Source organism: Manacus candei, unplaced genomic scaffold (genome assembly GCF_025592945.1).
Source record: "Manacus candei isolate 608988 ecotype Guabito, Panama unplaced genomic scaffold, ASM2559294v1 h1tg000018l, whole genome shotgun sequence".
NCBI classification, from domain to species: domain Eukaryota; kingdom Metazoa; phylum Chordata; class Aves; order Passeriformes; family Pipridae; genus Manacus; species Manacus candei.
Window position 1 is genome coordinate 12,227,827 of NW_026138066.1, and position 14,929 is coordinate 12,242,755.

General features: G+C 40.9%; 1 protein-coding gene across 12 annotated transcripts in view; it reads right to left on the reverse strand.

Moving 5' to 3' along the window:
- TBXAS1 (thromboxane A synthase 1) overlaps nt 1-14,929 on the reverse strand; it is a 264,346-nt gene that overhangs the window by 75,048 nt on the left and 174,369 nt on the right. For all 12 annotated transcript variants that reach the window (XM_051784696.1, XM_051784695.1, XM_051784698.1 and 9 more), the window contains one exon: nt 14,459-14,589. In XM_051784696.1, the coding sequence (XP_051640656.1) occupies nt 14,459-14,589 (131 nt within the window). The remainder of the gene's footprint in view (nt 1-14,458; nt 14,590-14,929) is intronic.

Below are 14,929 nucleotides of genomic sequence, written 5' to 3' on the forward strand. Positions count from 1 at the left end.
GGCTTTTCTAGAGAGCTGGAAACCCTTCCAGCAGTTCTTCAGTGTAAAATCGAGGGATTGCTCACAGCCTCATCCATTTACACCCCTAATGAACTGGCCCGTCTCTGACTCTGGGAAGTTTCTTTCCAATACCAGGCTGAGCAGAATGAGCTGTGTCTAAGAGAAGTGCTAAGTTTTTCTCCACGAAATTCACTCTGATCGCAAACAAATGTCATACACTTTGTGGCTGCTGCTTGGCACCTCTGCCATGTTGGCCTGGCAGCCTCAGCCCAGGGCACAGCACAGCATTACAACCAGCACAACTCCCTCCACTGCATGCACACAAGGGGAAGGCTCAGAAAACAGCCCAAAATTCAATGGCTAGAGAGTGTTGTTATCCAGTGTTCTCAGTCCCCATCGTGGTGAGCAAGAGACTGCTCTTGCTCTCTATTTGGTAGCAAATATCAGTGGACAGCAACCTCCTAATTCTGTATTTGCAAAACATTTAGGATAAAACCACTCTGATAATGACTCCTGGCATTATCACAGTACAAACAATAAATATTGGATTTGAGTGTGCAGTAGCTGAGCTTCTCCTGCCCCACATGTGTTTTGCAGCTTGAAGGTGGAGAAGTGAGCTTATCAGAATACACAGTGGGAAAACAGAGCAAGAGAAGAACTAACTGAGTGATGGGGTAAAAGAATAGTTTGTGCCAGGCCCCCTCATGTATGCCAGGGTGTGAAACAGGCACAGATTCCCAAGTCAGCAATGAGCTGACCATCCTACTTCACACTGTGTGCATGCGTTGTCTCCCAAAGCTTATCTGGCCTCCCAGCAAACACTCTGACACTCCTCCCCTCTGTTATTTGCACAAGGAAGGGAGGATACAGGAAGGGAGTGTTTTAGGCTAAGTATCTGACACCCAGAAGCTTGACCCTCTGCTGACTTAATTGCTGACTAAAGGCTGCTGTTGCAGGCAGCCCTCTGTTCCTTTTCTATTTGCCACAGATTATAATTGTATTTGCTTAAATTTAATTCCTGAATAATAATAATTTCTTGTTTTAGCAGTTGCCTGACCTTCAAGAAAATGCACAGGAATGACATTATTGCTTCCTTATCCTTTGTTCTTCCTGCCACATATGCTCCTCTTAACATACTTGCAAAGCCCCACCACTCACTTCGAAGAGCTATCAGGATGTTTCCGGGCCATTCTGGGAATTTACTGTTCACATCCTGCCCTCTCTTATCTCTCCCCAGGGTTTGTTCAAGATCCTCTCTTTCTGCATTACAGGATATATAGATTGCATATGTTTTGAGGGAAAGAGCACCTCATTATTTGGCTTTGTGATGCCATTAAGTAATTTCAGGTAACAAAAAAAAATATTTTTTTTTTTAACTAAACAAATCATGGTTGTGAGACTGATATAAATGTGCTGTTACCAGAAAAAAACCAAAGGTACAGGTAATGTTATTTGCGCTCTTTATTAGCAAAATGGAAAAAAACATTTGTCTTTATCACTTCTCTGAGCAACTGCTCTCCACTTATGGCAGGCAATCCTATTGCTGGCTTACCCATTCATGATCACACCTGCACCCTTCATTAAGATTTATCCTGGATCTTCACCTATATTAAGCTGGCTTTACCTAAAGTACCTAAATGACACCTATATCTGACTCTCATGACTTGTGTGCACGAAGGGACAAAGGTTTCTACAGGTTTCTAACACAGTGGGTGAAAGGAGAATTGGGAAGGAAAGGATTATTTTTAGCTACTGGTGACCAACAACAAACTGTGTTATCCTCTGCAGTTTCATGGATGCTCAGTTCAGTTATGGGTTTTATCCAATAGATGGCTCCTCGGTAGCAGGAAGGATTCTCCCCTTGCTCTCTTTTCCTTCACAGAGTTTCAATATGACTTTCTAATATTTACACAGCTATTATCTTGCAAATATAGGCATTTTGTGCATGCTGATAAACACACAGAAGAAGCACGTGTGCGTGAATTAAAGAACAAAAGAAAAAGTAGATGGCATTTTATATCCTTCATGCCACTTTGTCCTCTGCCAGTACAGGGATGCATGAAAAATGACAGCCAGGCAGCCCTGTGGCCCGGAATGCTTCCTAAAATCAAACTAAAAACAAAAATACAACCACAGAAACACATGAATATTAACAGCATGCCAAGTATGAGCTGTCTTTCTCCCCAAAAATATGAGGACATCTCCTGCATCTTACATATCCCTGACTGAGCAATACTTAAGGAACTTGCAGGCATCATTACTCCTCTGTCAATAAAAGATTTTTCAAAAGAAAAAAATAAAGTCCTATGTGTAATTATCAATATGATGGACCAGAAGAGCTCTGTGTAATTGACAGGGTGCAAGTTAACATCATCATTACTAATCTGAGATGGTGAAAGTGAATAAATTTTTGTTGATATATAGAAAAACATAATCAGAATAATAATAGCAAGCCCCTAAGACATTCAGAAAAATCATATTTATCCCATGTAGGCACTTGCAACTTCTCTGAATGAGAAGAACAGTTCCCAGTAATTTCTGTCCTGAGATCTATCTTGCACCTCACTCAGATCTTGTCAAAATCTCGTCAACACCTGGCAGTAATCCCATTTTGGAGACTATGACCCTCTGGTCAGACCACATGATTAAGTGAAAACAGAACACCCACAATAAATAATAAATCTCATAGAAGCCAGGCCATGGCTTTTAAATTCTTATGACTTAACACTTCAATGGGGCACAACTATAAGTCCACTACACCTGCTGCTAGCATCTAAAATAAAAACATTCCTAGTAATAACCTTTATCCTTGAAATATTAAGCTGTTTTAAAAAGTGGGATAAAGGTACCATTTCACTACAAATATACATATGTAGCATCATAATATTAGCACAATTACAGCCATAATAACTGTCAAGAAAAAAATAACTGGTTAGTCCCTATTCAAAGCTGAGCACGATCAATGCTTACATTTCAGCACTCCAAAAGGACTTGACTAATTCCGTGCCTCAAATCAGCTTTTTGCTGGCTAAAATTTAGAAAACTCAAACCAGCTTGCACTTTGCTCACTCCAAAATAAGCTCAGCAGCAGTATGCTTGATCACAAGCTGCTACACTTGCTTCCCTTTACCCCTGAGCAGACACCCCGAACAGTCATTTATCCTTCATGTGTGTTGTGCAGAAAAACAGCACGTGTAAAGGTAGCCTCATAATCTGGTGATCCCTCAGCTCTGGGCATGCAGAAGGTTCTTTGCATGCTCAAAGACATTGTTCTTAAACTGCAAGGAGCAGATTTAAACCCTGGTCTGTCCCAATTATTGGTGAAATAGAAAAGCACCATCTTTCCTCCTGCCTCTCTCTCTCAGGAGGCTGCCAGCAGCAGAACTTACCCAGACCCAAAGCCAAACCTGCAGACTTTCACCCACCTCCTCTTTCTAAGGGGTAAGATACGAACATGCTAAAAAATCAGAGTTCACAACCGAAATGCTGACGATCATTTTCACTGTGGAGCAGTTTAAAACAGGCAGCAGTGATATTCATTAAGCTGTTAATAATGGATTGTGGCACAAAGCAATTTATCAAGTTTCCACTGTAATTAAAATCACTGAATATTTGGGCACTTGCAATGCACCTAGCTCTCCCTGCTTCTAAAGCTTTACATTTTAATGTGAATTATAGCTCCCTCTCCCCAGAGAGCTACTAAAAAGCCAATTTTAATTGGTATGTTTTTAATTGAGATTACATTATTAAAAAGTGTACATTTCTGTTGAAGAGAGAAAGGAGGTGCCCAGATCCCCTTTAGCCTCTGTCTCTCTTAGATACAGCTTGCTTATCCCAGCGGGAGGGAAAAATGAAGGGTAGATGCTGTGAAGAAAGTGGAGAAAGCCCTGAACAGCCACAGGCTGTGAAGCCTGGGCAAGGCTGCCATTGACTGCCACAGATGCAGGATTTCCTATGCAGATTTTCGTGAAGAAGAGGAATTGCCACAGTCGTTCAGGCTGCTCTTAACAAAAGGCAGATGGAGGAACGCCACGCAGGGATTCCTGCCTCATAGCCAGCTGACATCGAGGGCACGTTTTAGAAAGCCTCTCCTCAAGTTTTCCAGTGACAGACAATCTGTCGTTTTCCATAATAAGTAACTCTGATGTTAAATTATCCTCAAAATCCAAATACGGCGGATGGGGTCTAGCAAAATCCTCTGGCTCTGCTGGCTTCAGCGCACTGGAGGCAGGGGGTAGGTGGGGAGAGGCAGCCCCTGGGGCAGCCTAGACACAGTGGCAAGAAGAGAATTACCCCAGAAAACCAAGTTGTTCACCTTTGTGCACTGAGATGGTCAGACTGCCTTGTCACCAGGCTCAAAAGAAAAGCAATTTCAGGTACTTGGCATCCAATTGCTGGCCACATAAATGGTTCTCCTGCTGGCAAGATGGACTGTCAGTGTCTCTTATGAGTATGGATCTGCTAAGGTAAGTAGACACAAGAGAGAAGGGAGAAATATCAAAGGAGTGCAAAGTAGATAGTAACAGTTGAGACAGATCAAGGGGAAAACCTCCAGAGATCAAAACATGCCAAAAGATGGACAAGATGGTTGAACAAGTATGAAATACCATGGAATGGCTTTTTCATAACTGCTTCAGAAAAGGTCATGTATTGCAAAAAGAAGGCAGCGTGGGGGGCTGAGAGAGGTCACTGTAGGCAAATAGGGCCACAAAGACTAACAGAGACAAAGTCAAACATCACCCACTAATACCACAAGTGCTGCAACTCCCCCTCTGGTTCTGGAAGTGACTTGGGGAAGAAAAATGGTGAACCAACAACAGAAAAAAGGGGGGGAAAGGATGAAAGACAAAACTGAAACTATTAAAGCTGACAGAGAAAGAGAAAGCTCTGTTACTGCAATTAGGTCAGTAAATTTGTGATTTTTTTCTAAATTAAGAATTTAGATGCTATGCTCCAGTTACATATGTCAGAAGAAAGTCTGCTTGTAGAGGGAAAACACCCAAACATGCTATTGCTCTGAGCAACAAGGTAAAGTAAATACATGAAATTCCCAGTCCCACTCCATAGATCCCTTGCAGATTTAGATCAAGAAAAGTAAAAACAAAACAAAAGACTACATAAATAAAGATTAGATCTTATATCCCACCTTGGCATTAAAGGTCACCACTTTCTTGTGCAGAAAATTAATCTCCAGATTACTTAAATTAATGTAATACTCCTTTTGCTTGCTGATTTGAAACACACACCCCCCCCCCCCCAGATTATAGATTAAGCAGGGAAAGGAAGGGCTTTCAGTGACCTCCAGCAGGATCTTCTGAGAAACTTGTGGGGAACAGACTGCAAAGGTAACATACAGAAGAGATGAGGAACAGTAAGAGACAGAAGTTACAAAAGAAAGGGAATGCACAAAACCTCAGGGTGACAATTTTTCCTTTCAGACAAAGGGGTGAATTCTGAGACCATATCATGAAGGAAAGCAAATGACAGGAAGCAGGAAAAGACAGGCGGGACAAGATTTGCTTTATGCCAACAGAATCTCAAAGAGAAACTGTGCTTTCAAGCCTATAGGAAGATGAATCTGAAAGACAGACGTATCACTGCTTAGGCTGGATATTTTACACAGATGAAAACATGCAGCAGAAAGGCCAGATTACTTGCTGATTTGGCATGTATCAACAGATATATGACTACATCAGATTCTACTCCAAGTGCTAGAAAAGAAAGGCAGCTGGAGATGCTTTACTTCCTTCCTAGAAAACAGATACCTTTTTCTCAGCTCTGGATACGACAAAATTGCATTGGGTACATGTAACTTCCATGGCTTCAACACTAGGAACGTTTCCCCAAAGACACAGTGACCCAACAGGTTGTAACAGCCTTGATTCAATTATTTTCTCTGATCAGAGTATCAGGAAAGCTGCTGCCTAACCAAGGGGACAAACTTCATGTTTAAGGTCATGAAAGAACAGTATTGAGTACTAGGTATAAAAAGTATTAAAGCCAATGCCACATCCTCCTCAAACAGATGGCCTTTCAGAAAGATTTAATCAGACACTGAAATGCATGCTGCGAATACTCATTACTAGAACAGGATCAGGCTGGGACAAGTGGCCAGCACTGACGTTATTGCCTACAGGGAATTACCACAGGCATAAACAGTATTTTCAATGTTTGAACCTCTCTTTGGATAGCAAGCACAGGGTCCCCTTTTCATCATAAAGGAGGGTAAAGCAAAAAATTCATGATGAGGTGGGCCAGGAGAAGCAAAAGACCTTATAAGGAACAACTATTTTTTTTTTGGCTTCCTTACCCTCTGGTTTTTTGCCTGTGCTGGTCAAGCCACCACAAAACTCAGTGACACAAACCAGTGTTTTCTGGATCCCACCTTCAAAGAACAATGAGCTCTTGCTCTTCTTATTTTTATGAACACATAAAACAGAGCTGTGACCACTCCCTCCCCTTCAGTATCAAGAAGAAAAACAGGGTATAGCCACAACAACCAGTACTTAGAAGGAGGGGAAAAAAAAAAGGAAAAAAAAAAAGAAAAGAGTACTTTAGATCTCTCCCTTCAATGATGGGGTCGGGTTTTTTGAAAAAGGCAAGTTTGCCTTTCAATTCTTTCATCTTCCAGTTTTTCAGAGAAATTTTACTGCAAACATTATTTGAAAGAGTCCTTAAGCTATCTTTTGGCCTGGATTTTTGTTAAACAGTATATGGTAAAATCAGTCACTTAAAATAAATACAATTTTTAGAAGTCACTAAAACCCTTGACATTACCAACAACTGAGCATGTGGGTTTATTTTTTTTCAGTCTAGATGAAAAAGCCTTTTTTCAACACTGAAGAAGCCACCCTTCTCAATTAAAAGATGTTTCTCATATGCTGTAGGTTAGCAAAGCCAAATGTCCATCTTCACTTCCCGCACCGGCTGGTGAAAACAGGAGGAAAATGCATGAAAAACTTATTGACAGAAACATTTAAGTCCTTCCCCCTTTAACTCCGAAGGCATCCTGTTGACTTAGTGACTTCCTGTGGATTAATGCAGCTACAGGGAGCATCTGAACTTCCCCTGTTCTGCCCAGAAAGGCCCAAAGTTATGATTTCTTTGAAGGCCCTCTGGAGGAGTTCCACCACACGTCTCTTAAAAATTGAAGTTAGTTTTTCCTGCATAGATACTCACATTTTCCTGGTACTATCTGCAAGATTATTCTTGGCACCTCTGGATATGCAAAAATGTAACCAGACTAATCAGCATGAACAACCTGGGTTTTGATTTCATCCCTGTCCTGTGGTACAAGTCTACATTCTTGCAAACTGAAGCATAATCATCCCCCCCTTACTCAGCACTGGTGAGGCTGCACCTCGAATCCTGTGTTCAGTTCTGGACCCCTCACCAAAAGAAAGACATTGAGGTGCTGGAGCAAGTCCAGAGAAGGGCAACAGAGATGGTGAAGGGTCTGCAGCACCAATCTTATGAGGAGTGGCTAAGGGAGCTGGGGGTGTTGAGCCTGGAGAAAAGGAGGCTTAGGGAGAACCTTATCACCCTCAGCAACCACCTGCAAGGAAGTTGTAGCCAGGTGGGAGTTGGCCTGTTTTCTAAAGTAACAAGTAACAGGACAAGAAGAAATGGCTTCAAGTTGCACCAAGGGAGGTTTTGACCAGATATTGGGAAATAATTTTTCACCAAAAGGGTGGTCAGTCACTGAAACAAGCTGACCAGGGAAGTGGTTCAGTCACCAACTCTGGAGGTATGTAAAAGCCATGTGGGTGTGGCACTTGGTGAACATGGTTTTGTGGTGGACCTTACAGTGCTGGGTTAATGGTTGGACTTAATGATCTTAAAGGTCTTTTCCAATCTAAATGATTCTGTGATTCAATGTGAGCAGTGCTCCAAGAAGTCAATGAGATGGTTCATGTACATTATGGCACTTTGAACCCCAGATTACAGCTGAGGTGGGACATGTGAAATATGAGATAGGGACACCACTCCCGTCACCTCCTGAAGAAGAAATTAAGATACACTGGAGTGGTTGAGAAAGACCGAAAGGGAGTGGGGAGAGATGGAGGCATCAGAGAAAGAGTCCCAGATGCCAAGATTATATTGTTAGGGTTGAGGCAGGGTTTGCTAGAGTGGGGCAGATAATATATACACATGATACCACCTGCCTATTCCTTGTCTAGAATCCATAAAGTACTCTGAGACATAACCAAGGAGACAGTAGAAATGCTGTGTTAGAGCAAAGGGTGAGCAATAGGCAAGCAGATCTAGTATGTGCTTGCTGGCAGCAGGTAACCAAGCAGATATTTGTTGACTTCTTGTGACCATAAAGCGCTGGGCTCACAGGTGTGCTGGGCTGTAGAACTGGGACAGATGCAGCAGTAACACAAAACTCTTCCAGCGCTCTCTACCAGCACTCCTTGGGGAGGCGAGAAAGTTACTGCTCTTGTTACTTATTCTGTCCTTGATCTCTTTTGAGCAGAGAGACTGCAGAACTACATTTCATGATGAAAGCACCTCAGCCAGACACTTCAGTCCAGGCCTGAAACCCAAAGATCACATTTGGTAAGCCTGCAATTCATCCTTGGAAAGATAACAGCAGACTGATCAAGAAATTACAACTGGTGTCCAAAAGTAATAGGGATTTCAAGTTCATCTCTGTTCAAGGTTTTGTGGCTTTGCTATGTTTAAAGACCCACTTCAGAAATCCTGAGAAAGTCACAAAAGGAATTACATCTTTAAGAAAAATAAATAAATAAATACATTTGAAAGAAAATATTTTTCCTCAAATGTGAGAAAGAAGGAACACAATTTAAAAAGCAAGGAAATGGCTTGATTCCTAAAAGAAGGTGAATAACTAAAATGCCTTTTAACATAATGCTACTTTTTTTTTCTCAGAATCACTGTATGCTGCCCAAGCACAGACACCAGATTTAATGTTCAAAAGGTTTTTAACATATTCTAGAGGAACGGTATCCTTCTGCTTAAAGCAGCAGAAATACAGGTTTGAGAATTGTATTCAAACTACATATTTAGCCCAAATTTCATCTATATCTTTAAGACACACATTTACCTTTCTGAAAGTCCACTTTGCATTTCCTCCTGACAAAGGCAGAGGATAATGAGATGATCAAACCATGAGAACCACCCAGCAGAACAGAATTACAGCATCCCTCCTACAGACTTAGAAAAACAAAAGGATCAGACTGATCCTTTGTTTTAATGACTTTATTAATCAATAAAAATGGATTATTTAATATTGCCATATAGTGTGTATCCTTATATGGACACCGCTTTCTTCCAAATATAAACAAGTTTTGCTTGGTTTTCTACAAAGGCAAGAATACTGCGCAGCCTTAGAAGGTGTCTAATCCTCCCATCTGCTGTTTCCATATGAAAATATTTACTTTTTAACATCTGTACTGCATTTACACAGTTCAAACACACACATAGCCCCTGGACTGTACATAGTATTTAGCAAATTTTTAACTAAGTTTTCTTTGTAATTGTATAGTTTTCCCTTGACAAGGAGAGGATCAGACTTTTTCAGGAGGATTACCTCTGCTCAACTCATTTCAAGTAGCTCTTGAATAAAATAGTTCATTAGTTCATGAAAAGGAAAAACTCCAGGGAACTGCTGGGGAAGGAAGAGAAAAGAACAGTGTCAGAGTAATTAGGTTTTCAGATTGTCCCTTATCCTCCAGAATGCAGGTACACACACACACACACACACACACACGCACACACACACACACGTCCCTCTTCACCTTAGGGGAGCTCATTGCATGTTTTCCCTGGGAATCAGTGTTCCAGAGATTGAAGTTCTAACCAAGCCATCATTTCCCAGAAAGATATTAAAAGATACCTCTTCCTTATAGCACATTTTGATTGCTAGTCCATAGTGCAAGAGCAGCCCCATCTCCTTTGCAAGTATTTAAATACCTTAGTTTCAGAGTTATTCAAAATTCAGTTTCCTGACCTGGCTGATGCTGACAAACCAAAGGATCTCCACTCACCAGGAATCACTTGTGCCTGCCCAGGCACACAGGCAACCTGGGAACAGCAGAGCCACTGACTGTAGCTACCAGGGATCAGGAAAAAGATTGGCCAGGAATGAGAATGGCAAGTGGGGAAAACTGGAGGGGTTTGCAATTGTTCACTGGCAATTGCTGACGAGAGGACAACCTCTTTTGATCTCTGCCTGGCACAGCAGAGTAACAGAGCATCCCAGAGCCATAGCAATCCACAGGACGCCAGATCATCACCAGAATTGACAACACTGTATAGTTTTTGTGGTTTTACACCACATGGCTCAATGGAAAGCATAGCTCACAGCAGCACAGCCTTCACACTATTCTCCTGTGGTTCCTTCTGTCTGTTCTGCATTTACATTAAAAGCATTCAGGTAGTCTGTAGGTCTCCATCCAGACCAACTAAACTGTGAACTAAGATGCCAATGAAAACAGTTCTGGTGATACTTCCCTGTGCGCTTTGTCACCCTCTCATTTCAAATCAGCTTGAGACCACCAAGAAGGATCTGATGATCATCAGAAACATCACTGGATCACTACTGTCCTGGCATGGATCTGTGACCTTGAATTATGCATTCACAGAAGACAGTATGACTGGAAAAATCAGGAGATGTCAGAACAATGTGTTGAAGCCTTTATGAACTCTTCAATTCCTCTTTTTAAAGGATGCATAGTTTGAAAAATGGATTTTCCCACAGATCTCTTGTGATTTTCCAAAAATAATGTTTTGCAATACTCTTAAATTGTTACATTCCAATTGCTATTACTATGGATTACAAATTAAACTCTGGACTTCCATCTGCTGACAGAGGGCTTAGTTTCATCCCACAGTTTTGGAAAGGAGTTTCAGTTTTGAGCACTATGAAAGACTCCTTCATTTAGATATCATAATTTAAAAGAAACTGGTAGGTTATGAACTGAGCTATAACATGATATAAAACAACTCTTACATGAATAATTATTTGCATATCAGATTATTAAATTAAAATCTATCAAAGATCATTTATTGAAATAAACAGCCTATCTGCCCTGTTTCTGGAAACATTTTGCCTCAGGGAAAAATTTAAACCTGGGCAGATAATCAGGATAAGGTATTTGAACACTTAAATCCTGCTGGAGTCTTCAAAGTAGGTGTTAAGTGGTGCATTAAATTTGTGCTTTTTCTTCCGAGCAGGGTAAATTTGCTCTTCTGTAAATAGTGGGAAAAGCCTTTTACAATAATTTGAATCCATGAATAAATGTAACATATTAAAATTTCTAAAGTACAACCACTAAATGTTTTTGTACATAAGCCAAATGAGTTGAATATCCAGGACTAAAATTATTCGAGTGACCACAGAAAGATAATATATAATTAAAATGACATCTGCACCACTAAACGACAGGATGAGAGAAAGTGACATCACAGATCTCATGTAAGCTGCAAGCGTATTATTAGATCTAAACCTGGCTGTAAAATTACTATCTACCCATGGGATTATCTTTAGGCATTCAGAAGCATTGTTTCATTTACTGATAGAACAGGGATGATAACAGGCTGACTTTGCTTGCCACGTTGTTTTTTGGCCTTTCTTTATTCTTTGTTCACATTAGCTGCAGATGAGAGGAAGACAAGCTTCAGCTGAATCACTGTCATGGAGCTTTTCATTGTTTGCTCCAAAGGCTTTTTTCACCCTTCCCACCACCCCCCACCTCAAGAAAAGAACCCAAAAGTATTTTTAATGATGTTAAAATCAATGAGGAGTAAAAGGTGCACACAATGTAACATCTAGGAATGTGGCAACCTAAGGAATACCCATTGGCCTGATGCACCTCAGGGAGATAATAAGACTTGGCTTACAGCTCTCAATATTAGCAAAAACCAGTAGCCACCAGTTATATCTTGGCTCATTAAAATTCAATGCCAAAATTTCGAGTGGCTTCAGTGGGTACCTTTCATCATTTGAGACCTAGGACACAGGACATAATTCTCCTTCACATGCAGGGCTACCTGGGATACCTAATCTCTACAGATTTAATTTCTGGATTAATTTTTAAAAACCCTGCATTTTGATCTGTTTTACATACCATTTTTATGCCCCTGGCAAATTATTAAGTTGCCCACACTTGTAACGAGACTCATGCACCACCAACCTAAACCAGTCAAAATTCTAAGAGCATGTAACAAGACAGACAGTGAAAAGGGAAAAAGAGGAAGCTCCAAACTTTCCAGCCACTTCTAAAAGCCACAGTAATAACCCTGAACTGCAAAGGGGATTTAATGTGCCCTTAGAAATCTGGTCCTAAGTGTTTAACTCCCAGCATTTGAAATAGTTCTCACATGCCAGTTTTGCAAACTAGGCAAAAGTCCAGGAGCAGATGGGTCCATGGACTTATGCATACACTGCTAAGGCAAACATGGACTTTGTACTTTCCTCCACACTGCCCTGATACTGGGTAGCTACTGCCATGTGTTATCTCTTACAGCATCTCCCTATATTCCTTCCAATATAACCTTATACCTCTGCTCCATCAACCAGTAAAACCTGCAAACAGGCTGCATATGCACAGATTTCTGCCTCCTGCTCTTGTCACAGAATATGCTGAGTTGAAGGGACCCACAAGGATCACTGAGTCCAACCCTTAGCCCTGCACAGGATCATCCCCAAGAGTCGTACCGTGTGCCTGAGAGTATCATCCAAACACTTCTTGAACTCTGTCAGGCTCGGTGCTGTGACCACTGCCCTGGGGAGCCTGTGCTACTGCCACAGAAATACACTGCATTTTATTAATAATAGTTAATACAGTAACTACCTTTAATCCATGTTGGATTATTTCTTTGTCCCTTTTATCCTTTGATAACTGATACACAGAACAGACTTTTCATGCAGACCCCTTTGGCATGAATCTTTGATCCAAATCTTTCCATACATACAGCCACATCAGTATGCCACTAAAAGTTCTCACTGGACCTGTGCATTAGAAATGAGGTGTCTGCAAGCAGCTTAGATACACCATTCCTGTTAGAAAATACTGCTCCACTACACAGCCTGGGTCAGCAATAATATTTATGAACCATGAGTTGTTTGTGGCCAGTCAGTGGCGCTCACCGTCTTTTGGATGTAAAGAAGGACAAAGACTTAAAGGTTGGTGAGGGTAAAGACTGATGAAGGTGGGCTGGAGGAACGACCAACAGCACGTGGTGACAAAGCACAACACAGAAGTGAGACTTCACTGCAGAAAAAGTCAAAGAGCAGAACATGCAACACAGCAAAGAGCAGCAATACTTCTGAATATCAATGTTATTTTTAAATGTCTTCTGGAGGTAGACTAAAGGTAAACTAAAATTCATTTTACCCTGAAAGGTGACAGCTGGGGTGAAGTGGTGGGGCCAAAAAACTGTAAAAAGTTGGGAGGACCCAGTCTCACCCGTGCTGTTAGCCTATCAGCATTGCTCTTCATCTCAGAAACAGGTATCTCTTATATTTCAATATTAACAGCTTCTTTAATGTCTGTGTTGTAGTGCGGTTCATCTCAATTGTTAAAATTTGTCTCAGCTACCTTAAAAATGGAATTCCCACTGATATTCTGTGTTTCTCACTACACATCCATAATTAATTGCTTAACTTATTTTTAGGGATACTGTGTGCAGTCCAAAAAGTAAAAAATGGTCCAAAAAGACGAGCAGACCTGAAGAACTTTTGTATCATAGAACTGAAGCACAGGCCTATTTCCAAATGCTTCATATACCAATAATAGAGAGATGTTCACAAAAATGCATGTGCCTTCAGATAATTCATAAACAACAGCGATCAAAAAACAAACAAAAAACCCCTCAGACTGCCTTATGACCAAACAAAGCAGGAACAAATTATTTGCTACTAATGCATACCCATTTATTTGCATATTTCAGGTGGTATTTACTACCTTTCTAGTTAGCCATCTCTATATCAATCGACTGCTCTAACCAGACACTCAGGTTCTTTCCATGTTGCAAAGCTGTAGGAACCATTGCAGGGCTTATAAAATGTGCCTCAGCTCCTAGGTAATGATTGGGTTGAAACACTCAGTGGGGCCTTCTTTTTCTCTGGTCCTTAAGGAAAAGTGGCATAGACACAACACCTGAGTTTAAGACAAGAAGAAATTCTACAGGGTGAATCCTTCCTTCTGGGTCTAGAAACTGGGTTGAAAAGTCATGCTAGATGTAACATTTTCTGCATCCTTACTTGAACAGAAATACTAAAAGAAGCAATCTTGTAGTGTGTTAACAATTCTGCATAAACACCAACCCTGCCTGATGGTACATAAAGCTAAAAGTTAATAAAATCTTCACTAAAATACTCTGGCTGTTCGAACAGACTGAGTTTGCTTTTTAAACTGAGGCTTATGTCACTTACAGTTTTTCTCAAAACATTTGCTTACCCATATATTTATCACAGAAATAGCCTTACCTCAGCTGCATCTTGCTGGTGCCTGTAGACAATTGCATTTTTTATGGTTTGGATAAAAAATCCATTCAGTTCCGTTTGTTTCTTGTTTGGAAAAATGCGTAGCAGTGGGATCATTATGAATGGGAAAGAAACTGTAAGATATTTTAAAGCAGAAAACAGTGAATCAGACTGTGAAGGCATATAATAGTCTTTCCCCCCTGCTCCTTTCATTAAGATTATAAAACTCATCAAGTGGGATGTGTTCCCTTTGTGAAACCTGTTTTTTCCTATTTCCCTCTCCCTCTTTTTCTTCCACCCTCCCAGGCTGGCAAAGGATTTCCTTTTAGAAACGCCATGCTGTCCAGGACTCTACTGCCAGACAGATGCCTTCCAAGCTTGCTTTCACAATGCTTCAGGATTTTGGTTCAGCTTTTTGATGCCACAGAGCCACCACAACAAAGTGGAGCATTATTTCCTCTGCCTACCCAATTA